The following is a 23,210-nucleotide window of genomic DNA, read 5'->3' as shown; positions in this document are numbered from 1 at the left end:
ACCGAGTGTCGCTGACCTGGCCTGGAGAGAATTAGTCTTTAGGGTTAAATATATGCTTTCGGTTGTTTTCACATGTGAAACTGAATATTACTCGCAAACAAAGCTCTTGGATATATTTTCCCCTAGTGTGACTTTTTAACAGCAGTTTTCTAACTAACGTGCATTTAAAAAGTGAACAGTTGTTTCATGGACACTCTGGAGACACCGTTCTGCAGGCACAGACCCCTCAGACAGACACGGGAGCAGATCGAGGGTAGGGAGCGAGGCGTCGGACGCTGCGGGAAGCGCAGGGAACTCGGTGCCTCAGGACGGCGGGGCGGGGCAGACCCCGGGAGGTTTCCTCCCTCGCCTCCTGCTTCGCCAGCACGCAGCCTCATTTACTGGCCCCTCCAAACCGACTGAGTGTGGACAAGTGGTCACTAGAGAACACTCCAAGTACATGAAGAACAAAAACAGCTTTGAAATGCTCAAGAACTGTGAGATCCTTCAAGTCCAAAGCACAGAAGAGTGGCATGAAACCCACTCCACTTCCTTCCTTCCTCCTCCCTCGCTCTGTCCTCCTTTCGTGAATGCCGGTGGTTTGTGACCGGAACTGGGTTTAGCAGAGTTTTCGTGTTCCTTAGCGTCACACAGTTGATATTAATTACTGCGAGCTAAGTGCCGAGAAGCAGGCACGGCTGGGTGCTTCAGATGCCTTATGAGAGCACTAACCCTTCCAGCACCCCACGAGGTAGATACCGCCTCGTGCCCGCTTTGCAGATGAGGAACAACAAGCCTCAGAGACCGGGTAACGTGCTCGCCGGAACACGGCCGGCCGACGGGGCCCCTGCGATGCGAGGGCAGGCCGGGCTGGCTTCAGGGGCAGGTTTCTGCCTTGCTGGAGCCACGAGGTAAGCAGCGCTCCTGTGCTATTTTCTTTGCGGTTATTATTCCAACAACACGTCACTTGCTGGCACCTGCCAGGCAGGCAGCACGCAAACCACACGGCATCTCCTGCGCTCTGTCTCTGCCCCAGGCCACTGGCAGGCGGTGGTTCAGTCTGCAGTATTTGAAACCACACTAACAAGATGGATTCCTCTACCTCTTTAAACATCTGAAATGGCCAATTAATACTTAGAATTCCTAGGACCAAAAGTACAAAATAAAAATGCTTACAGAAACAGCAGGGAAATCCTTCTAAAGAGGCCTGTCTTCTCGTGCGCTGTGGACGCGCAGGAGCCTGTGTGGCTCTGAGCAGGCCTCCTGGGACCAGCACTGGACTTTGTTTCTCATTTGGTTTGCGGCTGGCTCCTCGGACCCCAGCTGCGATCATTTGCCAACCAAGGTACCATCCCATTCTCTTTACAACCACATCTAGTATAGTAAAACCTTCTGCCTTGCAAAGGTAAACAATTAAAAATATTACATTCTCCCTCTGTTTGGGTCTCTGTGAGCACAGATGCAGCAGTAAGAACTCAGGCCACTGCGTTTTCTTGGGCTGCAACTAGTACCGTGGCCAGAAGAGGGCAGGGTGACACCACGCATGGGAACCGGCTTTCTCCCCATTAACTTTCCGCAGAGAGGGAGAGTCTGGCATGAAACAAAACTCATCGTATTTATACAGAATTCCCACAGCAACCTAAACATTGAATGAACCTTGGTACTAATTAGCTGGTATGCTAATTGCCTTGGTTTTCATCTGTTTTAGGCCAAATTTGAAAAGAAGGTCCTCTTCCCTTTCTCGCTATTTCAGAACCAGAACCTATTTGGGAGCACGAAGTACGTTCACAAAATGTGTTCCCAGGCAGATGCCATACACAGTGCGGTTCTACACAACAGAAGGGATGCTCAATGATTAAATCTATTAAATACAGAAGGGGATTTGCATTTGATAAAGAAAAAATGTGTAGGTTCATCAATAAAAATTCTTTCCCAATGAAGCCAAAATGAAAAAAGGGCAGCAGAAAGATAAGGGGGACATACACCCTTTGTTTCCATGGAAAAAGTAACCTCCAATCGCTCTCCTTGAAATGGTCAAGAGGGATACGTGAGAGCAAGGGTCTCCGTGTACCTGCAGGCCCTTCGTGCGGCGGCTCCCTGGCGCATTCGGTGAGGTCCTTGTCCTCTGAGAGGGACGGGGGCACTCCTCCCGGGTCAGAGTCCAGCAACAGCGGATCTTCTCCGAGGCCGATGTCTGCAAAGTGGCTGCTCAATTCACAGTCCTCAAAGTCAGCAGAGAACTGATGGAGAGGGACGTCGTGGGGAGACAGGGGGAACGCGCCTTCTAAGACCAAGGGAGAGCCGGGCGGGGACAGGGAGGAAAGGGAGGACCGGGAGGACAGGGACGTCACGGACTTGGGGGCCTCGGTCAGGGCGGGAGCGTGGCCCGGGGCCGCGGCCGCTGCCCCACAGGGACCGCTCTGGCCAGGCTGGCTGGGGGACTTGGCCACTTCGTGTTCGTGGATGGTGGTGATGGGTCCGGAAGGAATGTAACCACCTTTCTCCTGCAGGAGGAAGTCCAGTTTATACTGATAATCCGGGTCCAGCTGGTCGCCCTGGCTGGTGTAGTAGAGCTCGCTGGAACTGAGGGAGTTGAGGGACCCTCTGCTGGACGTGTTCAGAGACCCCCGGCTGGAGGCCAGGGAGCCCAGGCTGCTCCCGGACGACATAGACAGGGTGCTGGCGGAGAGGCTGGGAGAGGAAAGCACACCTGTAAAAACCGGGATGGTGTGGAAACCCCTGCCGGCTCCTTCGGGCCGAGAGGAAGGAAACCCAGTGGCACCAAAGAGCAGAGTCAACGACCGGGGTAAGAGAACTCGCTGTCACACCACACATTTCCATGCTTATTCGTGAATGTTTCCAACCTGACTCTCTAAAGACTCTTTAAGCAGCAATCCTACTCATTAAAAATCATCCCCCTTGTGCAAAAGTTACCAAAAATTTAAAAAGGGATCAAATACCTATTGATAAATCTATCTGCATAAATATCCAGAAGCAACTATGCAATTAAAAAATACAGAAGTGGGAGGGAGGTGTAAACAGCATGAAGGGTTAATGCAGTGACTTTACTTTTAAAGAATCAAACTTTTTATTTTGAGAGAGGAAAAGGCCAGCTTCTAAAGACAAAGGCCCCTGGGCTCATTCGCCTTCCTCCTCTTTCTGTGTATATTTCAGGAATGAATCTGTGGCTGTTTTAGGGCAAATCTCCCCCACCTTCCCTTTTTAAAAGAAGGGATGATGTGGAGAAATGTGTCATTTTCCTAAGTATGTCCCGATAGTTGAAATACATCTTCTTCCCAACACATTTCAAACATATTCCAAATAGGACCTTGGGGTTCATGAAACAAAAAAAAAACCAAACCCAAATCCCTGCAACTTTAAATTTGGTCATCTGAGTTTTAATTGTACTAGCATAACAATTTTCCTACTTTTAAGTCATTGAAAATAAAGACAAAAGTAATCAAAGATGAACTACAACATGCCTGAATGCAGTCAAGAAAAATGTTCCCCTCAAGAACCAAACAGGCTTACTTTTTAAGTTGTGAATGCAAATATGTAGTTAATTTAGTAGTTTCTTCAAGTTTCTGTAGCAGCTCTTTCCTTCGCTCTTCCAATTTCAATCTAGACAAGAAAAAGAAATTAATTTATTTTCACATAACTACGATCAAGCAGGAAAAGAAAGATTCTGAAAGAAAAGAAAGATCCTTATTATTTTCCCCTTGTGAGATCCAAATGAACTCGACACAGGGAAAACAGAGCCACCTGCCAGAAGGAAAGTGGACAGAACTGTCCACGGCCACTGAGCGAAGGGGGAGAGCTGTACCAAATGGCCAGCGTTACTGAGAACTTGTAGAATTTTGGTAGTCTAAAATTTTCTTAAATGGGTAAGAAAACCTCACGCTCTTACAAGTTAGGGAAAGACAGTGGGGAGGAAAAGAACAAAAAAAACAAACAAAGGTTAAAGATCCTTCTGCAGGCTTGTGACTTCAGCTTCCGTTACTAAAACATTTGACTGCAATAACAGGGAATTAGAAAAGATCATCTGAGTACTGAGTTTGGTAAGGGCTGTTCCAAAATCATAGTTAGTGATAAAAATTCCAATCTTATTTTGATGAGAATTTTGGCGATTAAGAAACAAATTAGTCCATATTGCCAGTGTGAGCTAATTTGGGCTTAACTGTTTAAGCAAGAAAAAGACATAAAAGTGATTTCCTTTCCCATCGACGGCACCTCTCATCACCTGTACTGGATTTTCATGAAATTTCATCCACATTCAGCTGAACAAGTTTTTATGAGGATTTTTTAGAAAAAAACTGAGTACTACGGAATTCTATACTTGAGTAAGCCATTTTAAAATATATCAAGCATACTGACTGTGTCAGAATTTTTAGACATCATTGAAATGAGCAGAATGGGACCCAGAAAACCACCACGGTTTCCGGTTTTACTCATCTGTCCCTAAGGCAAGTCACTTCATCGCGGGTCTCAGCTTCCTCATCTGCAAAATGGTGATTATAATCCTACTGCGTCCACCTGCTAAGGCTGTTCAAGGGACCAGATGGAGCTACGTATGTGAAAGGTCTCTGCAGACAGCAAAGCCAGTCTCCCGTGTTCAAAGCCTCGGCACGCCTTGCAAGGTGCCGATAAAAAAATTAGCTACTCTTCTTTGGAGAAAAATAAAACTTCCCTAATTTTCAACCTCTTTGAAATGTTATGTATGTTTTAGGCAGGGAGGAAACATGCCCATATTTTACTTATAGATATCTATCCTTTGATGTGTCACCAACACAATTTCATTATGTGTTAAAATAAAAAAGTAATTCTTGTCATTTTGTTTAGTACTTCAAAGGGTGATAAATTCTTAATTCACAGCTTTCAAAGGTGTATTTTGAAAAGGAGTACGGTCCCTAATTTTTTTTAATCTCTTAAATATAAACAAAAACTCAACCAGGAAAAAATATTAATTCAAAGTAGATTAACTGAATTAGAAGGTACATAAAGGTCCAGAGAAAGTCCCCGAATCTACTAAAACCCATGTCTCCTGATACAGGAGCAATACTTTCGAAGTAAGTTTTAAAACCAAGTCCCACACCCACAAATGAAGGCTTTTCTGGTATGGTAAGGAGGCTTCAGGGCAACACAGTGTGTTCCATGCTGAAATTTAAATCCAAGTCTTTCCCATTCCAGTCAGTCACACGTGATGGTCCCCCCATGCCCTCCTCTGGCGATGGCTCAGGTGTTGCCCTTCCAGCCCTTTCCCGGTTGCCTTGAACTGAGGCCTGGCCTGTGTTCCCCAGCTGGACCCTAAGCTCCCGGAGGGCAGGCTCGGGCTCTTTCTCCCTCCTCTACCCAGGCCGCCTGGAGAGCCCGGCGCCCCTCCCCGGGCCCCTCCCTGCAGGTGTCTAGATCACATGTCATTGGAAGACGCTTAAAGAAGGCCCTGGGGAGTCACAGAAACCCTGCCGGCCACCCTGTGGCTGTCCTCTGTCAAGCACTCCACCTCCTGTCTCTGATGGAATCAGAGCCTCTCCCAGTGGGAGCTGGTTCCTGGTATCCTTCCTGGGAAATGACCTCCCCCACCTCCTCCGGACCAGGGCCTAGAAGAAACTGCTGAGATGTCAGCCCCTTCGGGAGGGTGCTCCCCTGCCTCTCCTCACCCTTCTCCAGCCCCCGTCCTGCTACTCCTCCTGGGTGAGAAAGACCTCTTCAACCTGACCCCGAAAGACCCCTCCCACGGTCTCGCTGCTCCACACCCCTGCCCAGCTGCCCTTGACACGACAAGGGGGCCCTCGCACCCTCCACCTCTGCCCCCGGTGCCCTGAGGGGGAAAGCTCCATGTCATCTACAGAAGTAAGAAGTTCCTTTTCCATTAAAAAATAAATGACACTCATACCCCCCGCCCACTTGCTATAAGAACTTTTTCAGAATCAGCGGCAAAAACATTCATATGATTAAGAAAGAAGACACCCTGGCAAGATGCAAGGCAAAACCCCTAAGATTTGTGGAAAAGGAAGGAGCAATGTTAAGATCTTATCAGCCGTAGAAAAGCACAGAGTTTAAGGAATTTCAATAACTGTAAGGAAAGAATAGAAGGGTGTGTAACAAGTCTTTTTTTCATTTGAGAGCAATTTCTCTTTCCCGATGCGCTTTATGACCACTAGGGGGCGAGCTCCGTCTCCGCGGGCGGTCCCGCGAGTCAGCGACACTGAGGACGACACTGAGGACGGGGCTGGCGGGCACAGCTGGGGGGACTCTGGGAGCTCACACAGCGGCTGAAAGTTCATGTGAGTTTAGCTCCTCCAGAGACCAAAATTCAGCAATGACCCAGAATCTCGCCTGAGGCCACCCCTGAAATAATGAGAAACCCACAATGTAAGTGGAAAACAGGATAATTTGGGGGAAGCAGCAAGTGCTTGTCTGACAGGCGTGTAGGTACCGAGGAGAAACGGAGGGGGTCTGGGGTCGGTGAAGCACCATTTGCTCTGTGATGAAACTAAGTCTGACACAGTGAATGTCAAGTTCCCAGAGGTGTCTCCCTCGACCTCCTGCTGGAGCACTGAGGAAATACACTGCCTGCAGAGGGCTTCTCGGGCCTTCTGGCCCTGTTTCAGCTCAACAGCAACGACGAGCGCAGCAGGAATATATCCACAGGCAGTGGGAAGAAACGATGAGGTTGGTGAAGGGTAGGAAAGGGGGAGAGCATATGGGGAGTAAAGTAAAACCACCACCACCAACAAAGCCCGAAGCCACACGGTGCTGTGCCCACTGGGAAACAAAGGACTCCGGGTGCACTCCGCAGGGGTTCTGCTGTCTTGCACAGGGAATGCTGGGCCGTTTTGCAGCCAAGGATAGCAGTGAGAAAACTGCAAGCTGCTCCAGCAAGAAAGTGTGAGTCCCTCAGCCTTACCCTGCTTTATCATGGGGTTCTGCTTTTGGCTGTGGACGGCAGAGAGGAAGCTGATGTCCGTTTTCTGTAATGCTAAATGACTTGACCCTTCCAAACGACTCAGATAGCCAACATATCACAAATATGAAACATACACATTTCCCTTCCTGCTAAGATCTCAGTCGTGGGAGGTGGGCCCATGCACGGTCATAAGTCAGAGGGCCACCCAAACCTGTGGATGGCCCCCATTACTCCCTGTGCGACTCAAACCCCACGGCTGGATCTCACTAGATAGAGAATTATTTTGTATAAATATCTTATAGCTCCTCTTCCGGATGAGATCAAGCCTACTGTTTCTGCTGGAATTTTGACAGTTATTATGTGTGTGCAAACAAAAGTATAAAAGCCAAAGTCTAGGCACTTAAACTAAATTTTTAACGTTACTTCATTAGTCATTTTTGAAGCTCCAGCCCTAATAAAAAAGACAAACAAGGGACTTCCCTGGCAGTCCGGTGGTTAGGACTCCATGCTCCCAGTGCAGGGGGCACGGGTTCGATCCCTGGTCGGGGAGCTAAGATCCCGCATGCCACATGGCCCGGCCAAAAAAAAAATAAAAGACAAGACATCATGCTGTAAAAGCTGATTCAAACAAAGAAACAAACGCCTGTTTTCTTCCTCTCCCAGAAAAAATTTAAAGTCCATTGGTAGGGCCCTTCCCGGATCCAGATACTGCAGAGTAGGACAGCTGAGATGTCAGATGTCCGTACGTTACACAGGTATAATTATATGACATTTATTAAGGGCGACATAACACAAAAGATCACTGGTGTTTTATCTATGAGCCACACAAAGCTAACCATTTCATCATATTTGCTGATGATTATCAAACTTTTATCCTCGGAATTTAAGAAACACAAACACAGACACTCACATACAACATCAAGGTAATTCAGGAAAACAACTGAATTCTGCCTTCTCGCCCTTGCTTTTCGTTCCTTGTGGTCTTGGTCGGACGGCTCCCTACCTGGCCAGCCTTGCTCACACCTTCTGAGATGTCAGAGTGGAAGGGGAGGAGACGCAGGGGCAGGTGGCTGATGAGAGTTATTTAAGATAGTGAAAGGATGTCATCTGTAGGGGGTTCCCCCTTTGATACTTTTTCACGCTTCCTAAAGCTGTGATGCTGTAGCTATGCATTATCTCCGTCAGCATTTTAACTCACATGGTTAAACAAGTGCTCACGCTAATACCTCACCAGGAATGTCAGAGGTTCTTCCCTCCCCCATCTCCTCCACCACCACACTTTTCCAATGTTTTGATATTATGTTGACACACAACCTTAAACATTTATAGAGGACAAGGAATTAGAAGGCAAGAAGCCAAGAAGTTAAAAAAAATAAAAGTGACTGGATTATCGGTGGGTATTTTAAACTTACTCCCAGGTCACTTGAAGTTACGCAAATGTGAATCTCTTTCCCTTCATTCTGCTCCTTACTTGTTGGCCTAAAAGATGGATGTGCAGTGGTTTTAAAGGGCCACATGGTCTATGGCTGAAACAGGTAAACAGGTGTCTGACCATTAGTCAGCAAGGCCTGGACACAGGGCTGCTGTGCAGATGTCCTCACGGCAAACAACACACAGGGGTTCCCTGCTTAAGAGTCCAGCTGATCTGCCTACAGAACTGGAGTTTTTAGATTAAGTGATCCATTTACACCTTCCCACAGAAAGATCAGAAAATTGCTTAAAGTATTTTCCTTTATATTTTCTCCTGCTTCAGAGGAGGGTTTCAATTGACAAACAAAATCCAAGTGAACATTTTGTGACCTGTTGAGATATCAAAGGGAGCAAGTTGTCTTTTCCTTGTGAAATGAAAAGCAATAAACTTTTGCATTCTTGTGAGTAATAAACCCAGAATAGGAAGCTTCAGCCACTCTAACAGTCCAGATAATCTCTCTTATCAGAGTGCAATAGTTTACAGCCACTGTTATCAGCCTCGGTCAGCGATGGACTGCATTCCTGGTTTTCTGTCAACATTCCTTAGTTATTCAACATCTGTCTCAGGCATTTTCACGTTCCCCAAAAGCGTAGAGGAACCACGGGGACTGAGGAGGGTGTGCTTTACTGCCCTACAGGAAGAAGTCCTCAGTCCACTAAGGGCTGAGGCCTCCGAGATTTCCGCAGACCGGGGAGAACGGCCTGGAGGCCCAGCTGAGCCCCCTACGGGCTAGCCACCCGGGGCCCGGGGAGGGGAACGCACCTCTCGGCCAGAGCTCGGCTGGGCGCCCCCCGGACCGACCGCAGCTCCTCCTCCAGCCGCCGCCTCTCGGCACCCAGGCTCTCCAGCTCGTCCGGGGTGCGCTTCTGGGGCGTGACGAACTGAAGCTCTTTCAGAAGTTCTTCTTTCTCGTTAATCAGCATCAGCTTCTCCTTCTCAACGTCCAGCGCCCCAGGCCAGGTCTCACTGTCCAGTTTCGACAGTTCGATTTTCAAGTTGGCCATACTAAAACAAGACAAGACAAAATGCAGTGACGTAGCTGTGCGCGTAGTCAGAAGTCCCAAGAGAGGGAAAACACAAGGCGGGCTACTACGGGCGGGATTAACCCCCCAGGGACGGGCGTGATGGCTGGTGTGAGGCTCCGGGTCCCGGGGCGGATGCTACACTTACTTCTTATCTGCCTCGTTCTCCCCACCTTTAGCATCTGAGTAAGCACACCTACCTACCTGAAAAAAGGATGAAGGTCAAAGTATGCAGAAGCTTAAAAAGCAGAGGGCCGTGGGCGGTCAGCCCTGACGTGTGCCTGCCTGTGCGAGGTGGCAGGAGGAGAGCTGCCTTTAAAAAATCTCTGGTAAACGATGCCTGAAATGCATTATTCTAGATCTCGTTCCTCTGGGTAAAGACGCTGTCCCCAGGCTAGGTTGGCAGCGACTGGGGATCAGCCAATCAGGGAAGGAAGAGGGGAGAAAAGAGGGCAGGGGCCAGGCCATGTGGTACCGCAGCCAAGTCCATCCCTCCAGGCTCCAGCATCGCCAAGGAAAAGGGGGCAGCGCTCGGCTTCCCCCACCCACATTCTTCAGCTGTGCACTGTGAACTCGCTTCCCGTTCAGGGCCTGCACGGAGTCTACACCATGCACGGGGCGCTCACTGAGCCGGCCCTGTACACACTGCACTGACCTGGTTCTCCTCTGAACACACTTATCAGCGGCACCCAGGGTCCACTGGAGTAACAACAGGTGCTGAAGCGACGGGGCCGGGAGGGGCGGGAGGGGGAAAACGCAGCAAAGGGAACCTTCACCAGTTTCATAATGTTGCTGACCCCAGATTTCACTGCTTCTAGAGCTTCGTACTCAATGGTCAAGTTAACTCCTGATTCAATAAGAATGACCACCCGAATCAAACAACGTGTTCTGTGGCGCTGTGAGGACAATCAGGATTGTTCACAAGGGAAATGGCACTTGGCTGTTTTGACCATAAGCACAAGATCAAGGTAAACTATGAACACAACTGATGTTGGCACGAAGAATACATATTCCTATTAAAAAATGTTGGATGATTACTCTGGGTATTGTTACAGCGCACACTAGAAAAATGAAAAACAGATAGAAAAGGGGGGACTTTTTCCTCCCCTTTTTGGTGGAAAAAGTTGTAGAAGAGAAGAAAAAGGTGAACAAGAAACGTTGTCAGGGGACTTCCCTGGTGGCGCAGTGGTTAAGAATCCGCCTGCCAATGCAGGGGACACGGGTTCGAGCCCTGGTCCGGGAAGATCCCACACGCTGAGGAGCAACTAAGCCCGTGCGCCACAACTACTGAAGCCTGCACACCTAGAGCCTGTGCTCCGCAACAAGAGAAGCCACCGCAATGAGAAGCCCGCACACCACGACGAAGAGTAGCCCCTGCTCACCACAACTAGAGAAAGCCCGCGCGCAGCAACGAAGACCCAATGCAGCCAAAAATAAATAAATAAATAAATTAAACAAAACAAAACAAAACAAAACAAAAAAATGTTGTCAGGACAAAGAGGGAAGTAGTTCCACATTCTTGTGCCTGAAGTTTCTTGTTTGAGTTAAAAATAAAATTGCCATCTGAAACTGTGCTGCACATATAACGTCCTTCTGATTTTCACCCATCGTCTGCACTTACGATGGATGTAACATCAGCTACTCATCAGCTTTAACCACAAAACCATAAACAACTGTCTCAACGTACTAGAAAATTAATCATCAAAATGCTAAATAAGCATGATATTATTAGCTTCATTAAGCACATAAAACAAAGGCTGGAGGAGAAAACAGGTTTCAGAGGAACACAACCCGCCCCTTATTCAGAATTGAGGAAGAAAAAGCATTTTCAACATATGCATAAACACTTGAGACTTACCTTCCCGTCAGAATCGCTAGTAACTTTAAAATAAAACCCCAAATGGTAATAGAACAGCAGTGCAACCAAATGGGAAAGAACTAACGCCTTAAGTTTTGATGTGACTGAATCAACCTATTGAACTGACAGCAATGATGCAGTGAAGGAAAGAACAGCACCTATTACTTGTGGGATGAGGCATTAGGTAGGTCTTGAATTTTATTTGGAAATAGTTTTCTGGGCAAGAAAACGTGAAGGTTTCCGGGAACACCTAGGAAGAGAAGTGCTGTGTAAGCTCCACATGGAGCCAAAGTAAAGCAGAAGTTCAAGCCGGCCCAAGGGAAGTCAAGTCAAACCCCAAGGACCCCGGGGCATGAGGCCTGGCTCCCCAAGATTAATTCTGAGTTATGGCCATTCTCCTTCAGAAAACCAGACACCAGAAAACCAGATCCTGGCTTTGTTTACGTCAGAACCTAGGAGTTCTGGCAGCTCAGGAACTGGCGTGCTTATAGCCAGAGGGCCCCAAACAGGCTTCCACATCACTGGGCCACAAAAGCACAAAGCAATTCTCAGTCCTTACTGAGGGCAAAGCATCAGCCTGGCACCTGAGAAGCAGACAATACAGTAAACAAAATGTTTCCTACCCTCAAGCCATTTATAATCTACCTGGGAAATTTTACAGGCATTAAAATTAGCCAAGTGCAGTGTTGCTCAGAGAGACTAAGTGACTTGCTCACGCTCACATGGTTAATGATTAATGGAACAAAGCTTAGGGTTCTTTCAGTAAATCAAAGAACCAAGTAATATTAATATTAGTAACAGAGGCTACCCAGAGGCAAATATTATATTTAGGCAGATCAAATAATGACTCTGTTAAAGCCAGACAACCTCTAAGAACTTTGGCCAGTGACTTTTAAATTCTCATCGTCACCAATAATAATGGATATATTTCAGTATCCATGTGATGGGCTTCCTTGTGGTGGGAAGCCACGACGCCCCAGCATGTTCTCAGCCGAAGTGTTCACGCTCATGATAACGCAGGTTTGTCCCCCAGTGCCTTCCTAAATAATAAATCAGCAGCATTTTTACACTCTTAAAAGGAAAATAATGAAATGTGTCAGTATGACCCTCTCTCTCGGAACAAATTCAGTTCCTACAGTATGAAAACCAGCTGAGTCTGTCACCGAGGCAAGGACAGAGGAGTCTCCCAGGCCTTCCCCAGCAGAGTCACAAGGTAAGAAAGAGGTATGGAGGCAGGGCTGAAGAAGAGTTGAGAGGGTCAAGGAGGGAAACACCCCCTGAAGTGAGTGACACAGCAGAAACCTCAGCATCCCCCAGGACATCGGCAGGGGGTCTGCCCTTCGAAGCCAAGGAAGGTGCTTGAAGCTATTTACCTTCACACTCCTCAGCTCCTACCAAGCCCTGCACCTGAGCCACTGTATCACATTTCTATCTGAGAAACCAACCTCTTCACTTTTTTTTTTTTTTTAATTTTTATTTATTTATTTACTTATTTTTTGGCTATGTTGGGTCTTCGTTTCTGTGCGAGGGCTTTCTCCAGCTGCGGCAAGTGGGGGCCACTCTTCATCGCGGTGCGCGGGCCTCTCACTATCGCGGCCTCTCTTGTTGCGGAGCACAGGCTCCAGACGCGCAGGCTCAGTAATTGTGGCTCACGGGCCCAAATGCTCCGCGGCATGTGGGATCTTCCCAGACCAGGGCTCGAACCCGTGTCCCCTGCATTGGCAGGCGGATTCTCAACCACTGCGCCACGAGGGAAGCCCCCTCCTCACTTTTAATTGTGAGTAAGAAAGTACCGTACAAGCTCAAAGTTTCTTCCTTCCAGAATGAAGGGGAAAGTTTCATTCCCGCCCTCCTCATTAATTCTCCTTGTTCTTCAGCCTTCGGGGGAGGGGACCCCGTAACCCTTATATTCTAAGATCTGAAGGGTGACCTTGGTAAGAACGGTGGCAAGCGCCCCGCAGACGTCCCTAGTGAGTAAAGGTGAATTCTGGAAAAGGAAACCAGGGTGAGCCAGCTGACTACCCACTGACCGCTACCCAGCTCCCCTGCTGTTACCTTCTTTTGGCTTCTTCATACTGGAGGCTCAGCCTGACCTTTTCAGCCAAATTTGATCTACTTCTCACTCCGATCTAGTAAAAAACAAAAGGGAAAAAGTCAATTAACTCTGCTAATGAATGAAGTAAACTGCTTTTGTTTCTAGGAAGTACACGTAATTGCAAAGCTAAAGAAGATGGTACTGAAATTGGGAACACCAGTTTGAAAAGGCACTTACTTTATAGGCTCAGTAGGGACAAAACATTTCTTTTTAATTCCAGCTTGTCTGTTTTTCAAAGACTTTAACGTCCTTTTCTCCACACATTAAATTCAAGATAAAAAATATCAGGAAAATGTTTCTGGTATCTAAGAGTTTATGAAGGGTGTACAGGTCAATAAAATTTATGAACTGGAACTAATTTCCTTGTCTCTATGAGCCAAAATTTCCATCATCTAACTTTCAAATGCATAAACATAAATTACTTCGAAAATTAATTTTTCAAACAGGTAAGCCCTACTGTTGATCTCTACCTCTTTTACTTTCATAGCACAGAATTCAAAGAAGCATAGAGAATACAAAAATAACTGGAACTTATTGAAAAGTAAATATCTACTAATGGTGCCCCAAAAGGTAGAATACAAACTGGTAATAATATTCAAGCCACATTAAATATTTTCAAATGCCAGGTATAAACCACCAATCAAATATTTTAATATAATCAAGTTCAGATTTATAAAAACAAGTTTTTTGGTTAGTTTTTAAAGGCATATATTTGTTTCTCATTAGCCTTAATGTTTATTTGGAAGGACCTTAATTTCTAAGACTCTAAACTTAACAGGAAAAACTCAAATTTTCATGTGTCTCTCGCCTTTCAATAGAGTCTCTGAATAAATACAGTATGAGAAAGTTTGAACAAAGCTATTCATATGGACAAATTCTGATATGCTTGGCACCTAGGCAGAAAAGATAAGGCTAAGATTTTTAAATCCAATCTTATGAGTATGAAATGCTGAATGCACACAGCTGGAATTTGCACCACCTTCCTGGTCCCTGTTCCATTTGCCATCGGTATTGTAATCAGGGCCCGTCAGGACAGTGCCGGGGCCAACCCTTCCACACGGATAACTTACATCCCCGGAAATGCTTGTTTGTGACCCAGCATCCAGGGTCTGTCTGGAGAGAGATAAATGAGAGTTCACAGGACTGGATCTCAAGTCTGGCTCAGATCTGCCAATGCTCTGGTCCAAGTGAAACCGCTCCTGCAGCTTAGCAAGACTCTGTTCAGGAAATACAAAGTACTTCATAAAGCTGAACATTTAAGAGCGCAAAACTTCCCGAGCAGGTAAAATTAAGTCGAAAGAGCTAATCTCAAAGGAAAAAAACAACTACTTTATCTTAGTAGGTACTTATCCCTCTAAATTCTTGAAAAAAATAAGAGTAGAATATAATTTTTGCGCATACACACAGGACTTTGAAAATATGTAAGATCATATTAAACAGGTTATCTTATCTTTCCCAAGACAGCCTGGGAATTATTCACCCCGTGACTAATGGTATCTTTATATTTAATACATGCATTTCTTATTTTTAAAATTCTGTTAAAAAGAAGTCTATTTTAATAAGAACTACCCACTTTATGCAGTAGGAATTATGGAAGCATAGGATACCTATAATGCAATCTCATTTAGATAAAGCAGGCAAACTTCCTGCTTAGAAGACTTCTACAGTTATGCCACTTGATATCTGGACAGGATCCAAGAGATTATTTAGCTCACATAGATGTCAGAGATTAAGAAATGGAGGCCCAGAAGCCGCAGTCAATCAGTACCTGCGGTGATGTTTGGTTTGGGGAAGTGCCTAATTACAAGTGAACATGACTGGTGTCAGCACCCGGGTTTTAATAGAGTGAGTTTACTTTAGAGGGAGGATGTGAGTCAGTGAGAGTATTAAAAAGGAAAAAATTTAAATTGCTACCAAAGAACCCCCCCTACAAAACACTAATAAAAATGTAAGAAGCTCATTATTATCAACTTTAAGAGCAGCCAGGATTTAATCCTGATATTTAAAATTCTCATGATAAGAAATTAGAAATATCAGAGATCTGGTATTTGTTTTTTACCTAACCTTCTCTATTTCCTTTCAAAGGCATATTTATACAAAATGTATATGCATGAGGGATAAAACTTAAATGGTCATATCAAATAATATATTACAGAAAAGAACGAAGAAACCTCTTAGGGACTTTGGACAAGTCTTTTCTATTTTTTCATGCGAACGGTGAAAAGACGTACATTTTTCAAACCTATGACCATGCACTCAATCAATTTAGTAGGTCATGACTAGTATGTTTTTAAATGAAATAGAAGAGACTAGAAAGTAAAATCAAAGTATATTACTAGTATTAAAAGCAGGCATATTTCTGTGAAATTTGGTGTGTGTATCTATGGGTAAAGACATTTGTATTACTGGGCTTTGATGTAAAATATACGTATTTCTTACTCTGGGTCACAGCCAAAGAGGTTTAAAAGTCACAGAAGATAACTAATGTCCCTTTCAGCTCTACTGTTGATTCCTGTATCTATTAATTATTTTTTATATTTTAGTAATTAAAAAAGGAATCTAATTTTTAAATTTAATCTGGCCTATGTATAAATCCAAAGTTTACAGAAAGAATCAAAGAGGACCTGAAATTGCTAAATTATGAGGTTCCAATGTAACTCTGTTCAAGTTCCATTAACTTTTTTCAAAGGACTTATTTTGTGCTTTTCAGGAATGACTGATTTAATCGGCAGGATCACTGTAGAACAACAACAAAAAGTACAGCCAAGTGAAGTTCTGTATGTGTTACTCATATGGTAGAACCACATATTCTAGAGCAAGACTGCCTGGGTTTGAACCTCAGTCCTGCCGCTTACCTGCTGTGTGACTTTAACCAAGTAACAACTTCTCCGCACTGCTGTTTTCTTGTCTACAGGTTGAGGATAATAACAGAGCCTATCTTTAGGCTGTTGTGAGAATTAAATGAAGTATTTCTACGCAAGGCAGGCAGAAGACTGCCTGGCACAAAGTCAGTATTTTAAGTCAGTCTTTTCTATTTAATCGCTTCTTGCAAGTTATTTCAAAATTCCCCAAATGCAAAATTATATGGGTTCAAGAATATTCACCCACATTCAACCAGCATTTTGGAAACTGACATGAAGTAGCTGAATTTGGTATTTAAATGCAGAGGTTCTGTTTACCACGGGCTCTAACATTTTTTGAAAGACACAGACTAAATCCTCACCCAGCTAGGTAAAGAACTCCAAATATCTGAAATATTACAAAGACTTCTCAGTGCTTGTGATAATTATGGGATGGAAGGGAGGGAAGAGGAGGAAGAGATATCTCTTAAAAAAACTTGACTGTATCTGCTAAATATAGATACTCAACATGCAGAATATTGATCGCTGAATGGTTGTCCTCTCTACACATAAGGCTGGATCACTGGAGCTCAGACCCATAAGATGAGAAGTGCACAGGTGTAACGAGGGGGTCTACTGCCATGAGCATCTCTCCCAGGGTGACTATACAGATGTCCCCCAGCTGGGTCAGCGTTCTCCCTGCCACCCCCAGCTAGCACCTTGGAACCTCCTGGGGTGGGGAATAGCTTTTCTAAGCTCCTCACACCCCTCCCCCCTCTCCTCAAGGCATCTCATCTACTTACTGACAGCAGGTGACATACCCTTTCTGTATCCTGGGCTGAGGATCACTGAGTTAGATAACCTTGCTTATCAGGGCGCCACATGAAGTTTGCAGTGAGTTACAGGGTGCACCAAGATGCTAATCTCCTTAGATGGGCTCCAGGACCCAGCAGCCCCTGTCTCAAAGGTCATCCAAAGTCTGCCTTCAAATAAGCATATCAGAACCTTGGAACCAATCTGTTTTCTTCCAAGGCAGGCGGCTGGCTCAGTGCCTATAACAATCCCCTATGGGACCAAATTCTGTATGGATGGGGCAGAAGTGGGGTTTGTGTGGTGGTAAAGGGCCTTCCAGACTCCGATGGAGAACTTCTGCCTCAAGGAAAGTTTCTGAGGCCCAAGAAGGTAGCAGTGTGACTTGAAAAAATGTTCCATCACATACCTGCATCAGATCTTGTTTTTCTTTTTCTCCTGAGCTAATGGCCTTTCTGATAGACTTCAGTTCAGTTAGGATGGCTTTGGCTTCACTAAGTTCATAGCCACTCTGGCCTCCAGACATTTTTTTATCAATTCTGTTAAAAGAGGAAAGGAAAAAAGAAAAATCAAAGAATGACCGAGTGTACAAGTTAAGGAGATAGGAATTGGGTTTGGGGTTGTCTTAGTTGGCTGGTTTTTACTACCTGACTCACACACACCAGTTTCAAGCTGACGGTCTCTCCTTTCTCTTCTGATCATTTGAGAGCCCTTCCAGCCCCCACTTTATCCCCCAGTCCACTGTAATGACCTTCAGGCTCAGGCTTTTTGCTTTCCGTCTGTTTGGGTGATCCCACTGCTGGCTGACCTCAAACCTCATCTCACGCTGATCCTGACAAAGGTTCAGGACACGGGGAAGCAGAAGGACAGAAATGCCAATAAACCAGGCGAGCACAGGAACCTCAGGATTCATCCCTGCCACCTAATGTTACATGCTGCGATGTCTGTGCAAAACCTAGCACAGTGCCTACAGCTTGGTGACCTTTAATAAAGGGTAGTGATTTTTATTTACACTAGTGAGTATCCTGTAATATTTGGATTGCCTGGTTCGTTTCTTATTTCTTTTTAGATATATGAAATGTATTCTTTTTTTTACGACAGTTACGAGTCAAGATAAATTGCTCGCCTTGCTGGATGAGTTCAAATCTAGGAACAAGGGGGCGGCAGATGTGTTCATTTGTCCACTAACGTTGAATAAAGAGCTCCCCGATGAGCTTATTTACTGTCCCTGCAGATCTGCTCACCAAATGTCCTTACAGCTCACAGGGTCACCCTGTGTCAGAGGATTTCATGTAACCTAATCTTTGTGGTCGAAGGGCCCAACCAAATTACCTAATTTAAAAAAAAACAAAAAAACGGTTCAACATTTTCTTCACCATCACCCTCCTGGTTCTCCCCACCACCTATGCTGCCTGGGACTCATTAGGAAAGAGCCTGGGCTTCCCTTCAGGGACACATGCCACATCTCTGCCCAGCAGCCAACAACGCTATTACACGCGTTCTCAGACATATCCTTGTCTTATTCACAGACCCTCCAGAGTTATGGCACCTATTAAATCACAGAAAACTGGCTCTGACCTAATTTGGTTTAAAACACTTAATAATTTGTATTTATTTCAACGTGAAGGGCATAGTCTGAAAAGTAAAAAAGAAGAAACTAACACAATTATTATCTTATTCATTCTTCCAAAGTTTACCCAAACAAGTGCAGTTTGTAGATAACTTGATAACTAAAATGGTACTCGTAGATAACAAGTACCATTTTAGAAAATATTTTATGGTGCTGAACAAATAATTAAAGTCTTAAAGAACCTAAGAGAATAAAATTAATTTTATCATAAGGTCATTCTATAAAAAAGTATAACCAATGAAGTCACTGAATTAAACATACACGCGTGCGTGCGCACACACATACACAGAGTATTTGTGATGGGAGGGACCCTAGAGATTGCCTAGTCATGTTTCTTCCAAATGAAGAAACTGAGACCAGAAAGTCTATGCAAATTTAGCCTCTAAATTGCATAAACACTTAGCTAAGTAGCACAACTGTCCTCAAAATGAGAGACTTAGGCTTGGGGCTCTTATGACTATTACATTTAGAATATTTGATAAGAACCCCAGAAGTAGTTTGAATATTGGTTGATTATATTTATTTCGGGAGGGCTTTATCAGTGAAATTGTTGACACCCTTAAGTACTATATCTACTCACTTAGTTGAGGCAAAAACCTTACTTTAATAAGAAAAAGAATCTGTGAGATTTCATGAAACAGCTAGTAATATAGGTATCTCAAACTGTCAAAGGCAGTTTCTAAAGCCCAAGTAATTTCTTCCGATTTGTATAAAACCTTCAGAATTTAATAGTAATACAAATCTTTAATTCAGAAATCAACTTTGACATTTGAAAATAAAAGCCAGTGAGCAGTTTTCAGAAATAAACTTTAATATTTAAAAATAAAAGCAGGGCTACTTCAAGACTGCTAATTTAAATTTCAGAGAGCTTTAAAAATGGATGAGAATTTCTCGGACAGCCACTGCTCGAACAAATGTTAAATACGACAAGTACCACCTCCACGCAGCATTTGCCACGGAACCCCTTTTGGTCTTTCTTTCCCTTTTTCTGAACCTTTCTACTTTACTTTAACTATTGCTTTTGCCCTCTACCTCCACGTTTTTCCTTTTTCTCCTCCACTTTTCATCTCCCCCTTTTTCTCTCTTTTGACCCTAACTGACCATAAAATAAAATATCAGCATAAGTTGCTGACTTTTTTTTAAAAACAAAGTATGTACTGTGCTCTTTGTTCTTGAGAAATACAATTTTACTTTCATCCCTTAAAAATTAAAGAAAAAATTTTTTTTGGTTTGTGGGTACCCTATAGTTAATTTTTTCCCTATATCTTACCATTTGCATGCCTTCCCTGGAAAATGTGTACCCCCTGAGCCAAAGTTTCATAGATTCTGTATATACTCTTGGCTTGCTGGGTGTTTCAGCACTTTCCATTTTCCAGTTTTGAGTGAACACTGGAGGTGGCAAAGCGGAAATATGCTTCTCTTCCTGGCACCCACCTACACATAAGCTACACTATCGCTTAGGCCAAAGTCAACTTTGGGACCACAGTCTGAAATGAATAACGTAAAGAATAAAACTACATTCATTCATCCAGCATAAACTATTGCATCAAGTAAAATCAAAACCGGGGTTTAAATTACATCATAATTCCAGATTCCACAAAATTATTCCATTTTATTGTGAATACGTGAGAAGTTACAGAATCCTGCAGTGGGATTCCGTATAAATCTTTTCCTGAAATATATTTTGTCATAACCCAAGTAAAAAGTCCCCTTATAGTACCAGGAATGCGGTTTCTTGAAAAGTATGGTCTCTGGGTTCAATCAATTATTATTGAATCTTCTAGTAGTATGGTGGTGAACATCTGGATGAAAATAGCTTTATTTTGTCTATAGCTTTATTTTGATCTACGAGAGGAATCTGATGTTAGATATCCTATCTTTCTGCTCTTGGTTCAGCGGATTAGAATCACTGCAAGAGAAAGCCTGAATTTCTACAACAAATGTCTATTGTTTTCTTGTGGAATGTTATTGACAGATTCTTAAACATGCCTTGGATTCCTATAAAAATTGCTTGCAAGTAAACTGCTTTGAAACAATACAGCATTGTTACATCAATATAACAAAAACAGCAAGTTTGGCTAACCTTTAATCCCAGTGGTGACATGAGTTATAATTTCATGTGCCTTAAAAGTATGCAACGTGTGGCGAAACGCTTCGTGGTGCTCCCACCACAAAGCCCTCCGTTATGCTGATGTACAACTGACTAAATAATACATTTAGTTGATTCCAGGTCTGCTGAGTTTTTCGGGGCGCTCTGCAACCAGCTGAGGTTCTCTGAACAGGGCTGGACCTGAGAACCACATGGGGGTCTCACAGAATACGACTTGGGGTGGAGACAAGACACAGGGATTTTTAAGAGCTCCTCAGATTATTCTAATATGCAGTCAGGTTAGGGAACCACCAGGATGGGAGCATCTGAAAGAATATCATGGTCATGATCACATGAGGGGAGTGTCAAAAACAAAACTGATCCAGTAAACCAAATGTCTGAGATGAAAGTCATGTGGCTGGTGGTCAAGAGGGGTGACTGGGGCCCCAAAATATAACTCGTCAACCAAACGTACAGAACAATCAGCTTATGTGGCCTGGCCAGCGACCATGTGGGATCTTTAATGGGTAACGCCTTGCTGCCTTGGATACTGCTAAGGGAGACAAGGAAGAACATGAGACCCGCCGATCAGGGAAGCCCCTATGAATCCTGCATTGCTACTGGGGCCACTGAACCGGGCAGCAAGGAGGAGGGAAAGGAAAAGCAGCTGGACGCCTTTCAAGGGATGCTGCCTTCAACCCTCCCTGTGGTTGTGTGCTGGATGAACCACCGCTGCTCCCCTGCATCGGAGACCCTGGGGCGGGCACTGCGGTAGCTGGAAGGTCTTGGTGTGCCTGCTGGGGTTCAGTTAGGCTGGGCCTCGTCAGCAGAAGAGCAGTGGCTTCCAGGGGCTGGGAATGGGGCAGGGATTTCCAGATCCTGTTACCCTCCGTCATCTCCATTCTCATTTGACCCAGCTCAACCTGGAGCCAGGGTCCAGCAGACTTCAGCACAGAGCAGGAAAGGGCAGAGGGAACACGGGAGCCGAGGCGCTCACTCAGCTCCTCTGCAGACGCCCCTGACTTGCTCCCTGAGATCAGACAGCATTAGGTCCCCCTGGGGCTGCCAGAGGAGGACAGGCCCCCAGCCCGGGGCTCGGCGGGCGCAGGCTCACAGAGCCCAGCCTCCGGAGAGAAGGGGGAGGCCCTTCCTGGGCTCGATCTCCTGGCTCTGCCTCAAACTGAGAGCAGGCTGGCGGGCCCAGAGACGAAGCTAAGTTTCTCACTTTGGTCTCCTTGGATCTCCAAAGATTAGTGAACATTTCACACCTATTCAAAGTGTATAGATTTTCCCAAGTTTTTTTTTTTGTTTGTTTTGTTCTTCAGTTGATTGCTTTTTTGTTTTTTTGGTGCAGAGCTTTGCGCTTTGTATTTTACTTCTCTTTGAGAAAACTCTTATGTAATCTATACTTCTATTTTCTTTGTATCGGTTCAGGGGCTTTGGATTATTCGAGAGTCAATTTCAGTATTTTCATACTCACTGTTTCAAGGTTGCAAAGCCTTGTTCTTTATAGAGCAATTCTTGCTTCATCTGTGACAGTTCTCGCTTCAGCTTTTTAACCTTTGTGAGAAATCAAGGTAAATATGAATGTTTGTAAATAATCAGCAACACAGTTTAAAAAGGTAATCTATTAGTAAACCATTAAACACATAAACACAGCCACTAGTTTGACATTTACTCGACTAGTTTCTCCTGGACATAAGTTCTACGGAAGGCAGATCATCAGCGATGTGCGTTACTACTCAAGTTTCCTCTCATCATTGGATGTAGCGACATTGCTACGAGCCGGACATCACGATCGTCTCCGCTCTGTGATAAACAGCCACTACGGGGAGAGGCAGGACGGTCAGCCAGGGTCTCTCGGACTCTGTGCTTGCCCTTCCTTCCTGACTCTCCAGGACCCCTGGCCACCCCTCTGTTCCCCGAACAGGCCAGGCTGTTCCAGCCTCAGGGCTTCGGCATGTGCCGTTCCCCCGGCTAAAAGGCCCTTCCCTCCGCTCTTCACTAGCTGACTCCCTGCCACTCAGCCTCAGCTCCACGTTACCTTTGCAAACAGCACTTCTCTGGCCACTGCACCCAGGCCATTGGTCTGTTTTGTTTAGTTCGCAGCATTTTCCAAGAGCTGAAATTGTCTTTGTACCTGTTTCCTGTCTGTCCCCCATGGGAAAGTAAGCAGCATCACCCAGCTGTATCCCAAGCTTGTAAAATAAAACCAGGTGAACAGCAGGGGATCAATAAATATTTGCTGTCAAACTGATAAAAATGGTTCTTTTCCTGTTATCTTTGGTAATAAGAATACTAAAATTTGGCAGGTCAGGAAAATGGCACAAGCCTGGTTCAGTCACAAACTGAAGGTATTCTCATGGGTGTCAGAAGCTTATTTCCATATAGTGAGTTATAGCCTTAAGTTTCAAGCACATCCTGTTGTATAGTATTTCCAAATGTGTTTTGCACTTTTACTTCCTATTTATTCTACCCATTCCACAAACAGTTATTGATTCTGCACAAT

At 44.8% G+C, this 23,210-nt stretch overlaps 1 protein-coding gene across 4 annotated transcripts in view; it reads right to left on the bottom strand.

The window, feature by feature from the left end:
• WWC2 (WW and C2 domain containing 2) overlaps positions 1–23,210 on the bottom strand; it is a 163,585-nt gene that overhangs the window by 28,023 nt on the left and 112,352 nt on the right. For 3 of the 4 annotated variants that reach the window (XM_059909637.1, XM_059909638.1, XM_059909640.1), the window contains exons 5-11: positions 22,182–22,261; positions 17,392–17,521; positions 14,403–14,549; positions 13,293–13,366; positions 9,120–9,362; positions 3,511–3,600; positions 2,051–2,670 (exon numbers count right to left, since the gene is read on the bottom strand). In XM_059909637.1, coding sequence (XP_059765620.1) covers positions 2,051–2,670; positions 3,511–3,600; positions 9,120–9,362; positions 13,293–13,366; positions 14,403–14,549; positions 17,392–17,521; positions 22,182–22,261 — 1,384 coding nt within the window. The remainder of the gene's footprint in view (positions 1–2,050; positions 2,671–3,510; positions 3,601–9,119; positions 9,363–13,292; positions 13,367–14,402; positions 14,550–17,391; positions 17,522–22,181; positions 22,262–23,210) is intronic. The other variant, XM_059909639.1, reaches the window with a different exon arrangement.

This window comes from Balaenoptera ricei, chromosome 21 (genome assembly GCF_028023285.1).
Source record: "Balaenoptera ricei isolate mBalRic1 chromosome 21, mBalRic1.hap2, whole genome shotgun sequence".
Taxonomy (NCBI): Eukaryota; Metazoa; Chordata; class Mammalia; order Artiodactyla; family Balaenopteridae; genus Balaenoptera; species Balaenoptera ricei.
Note: the sequence above shows the minus strand (reverse complement) of the source record. Positions and strands in the feature narration are given on the sequence as shown.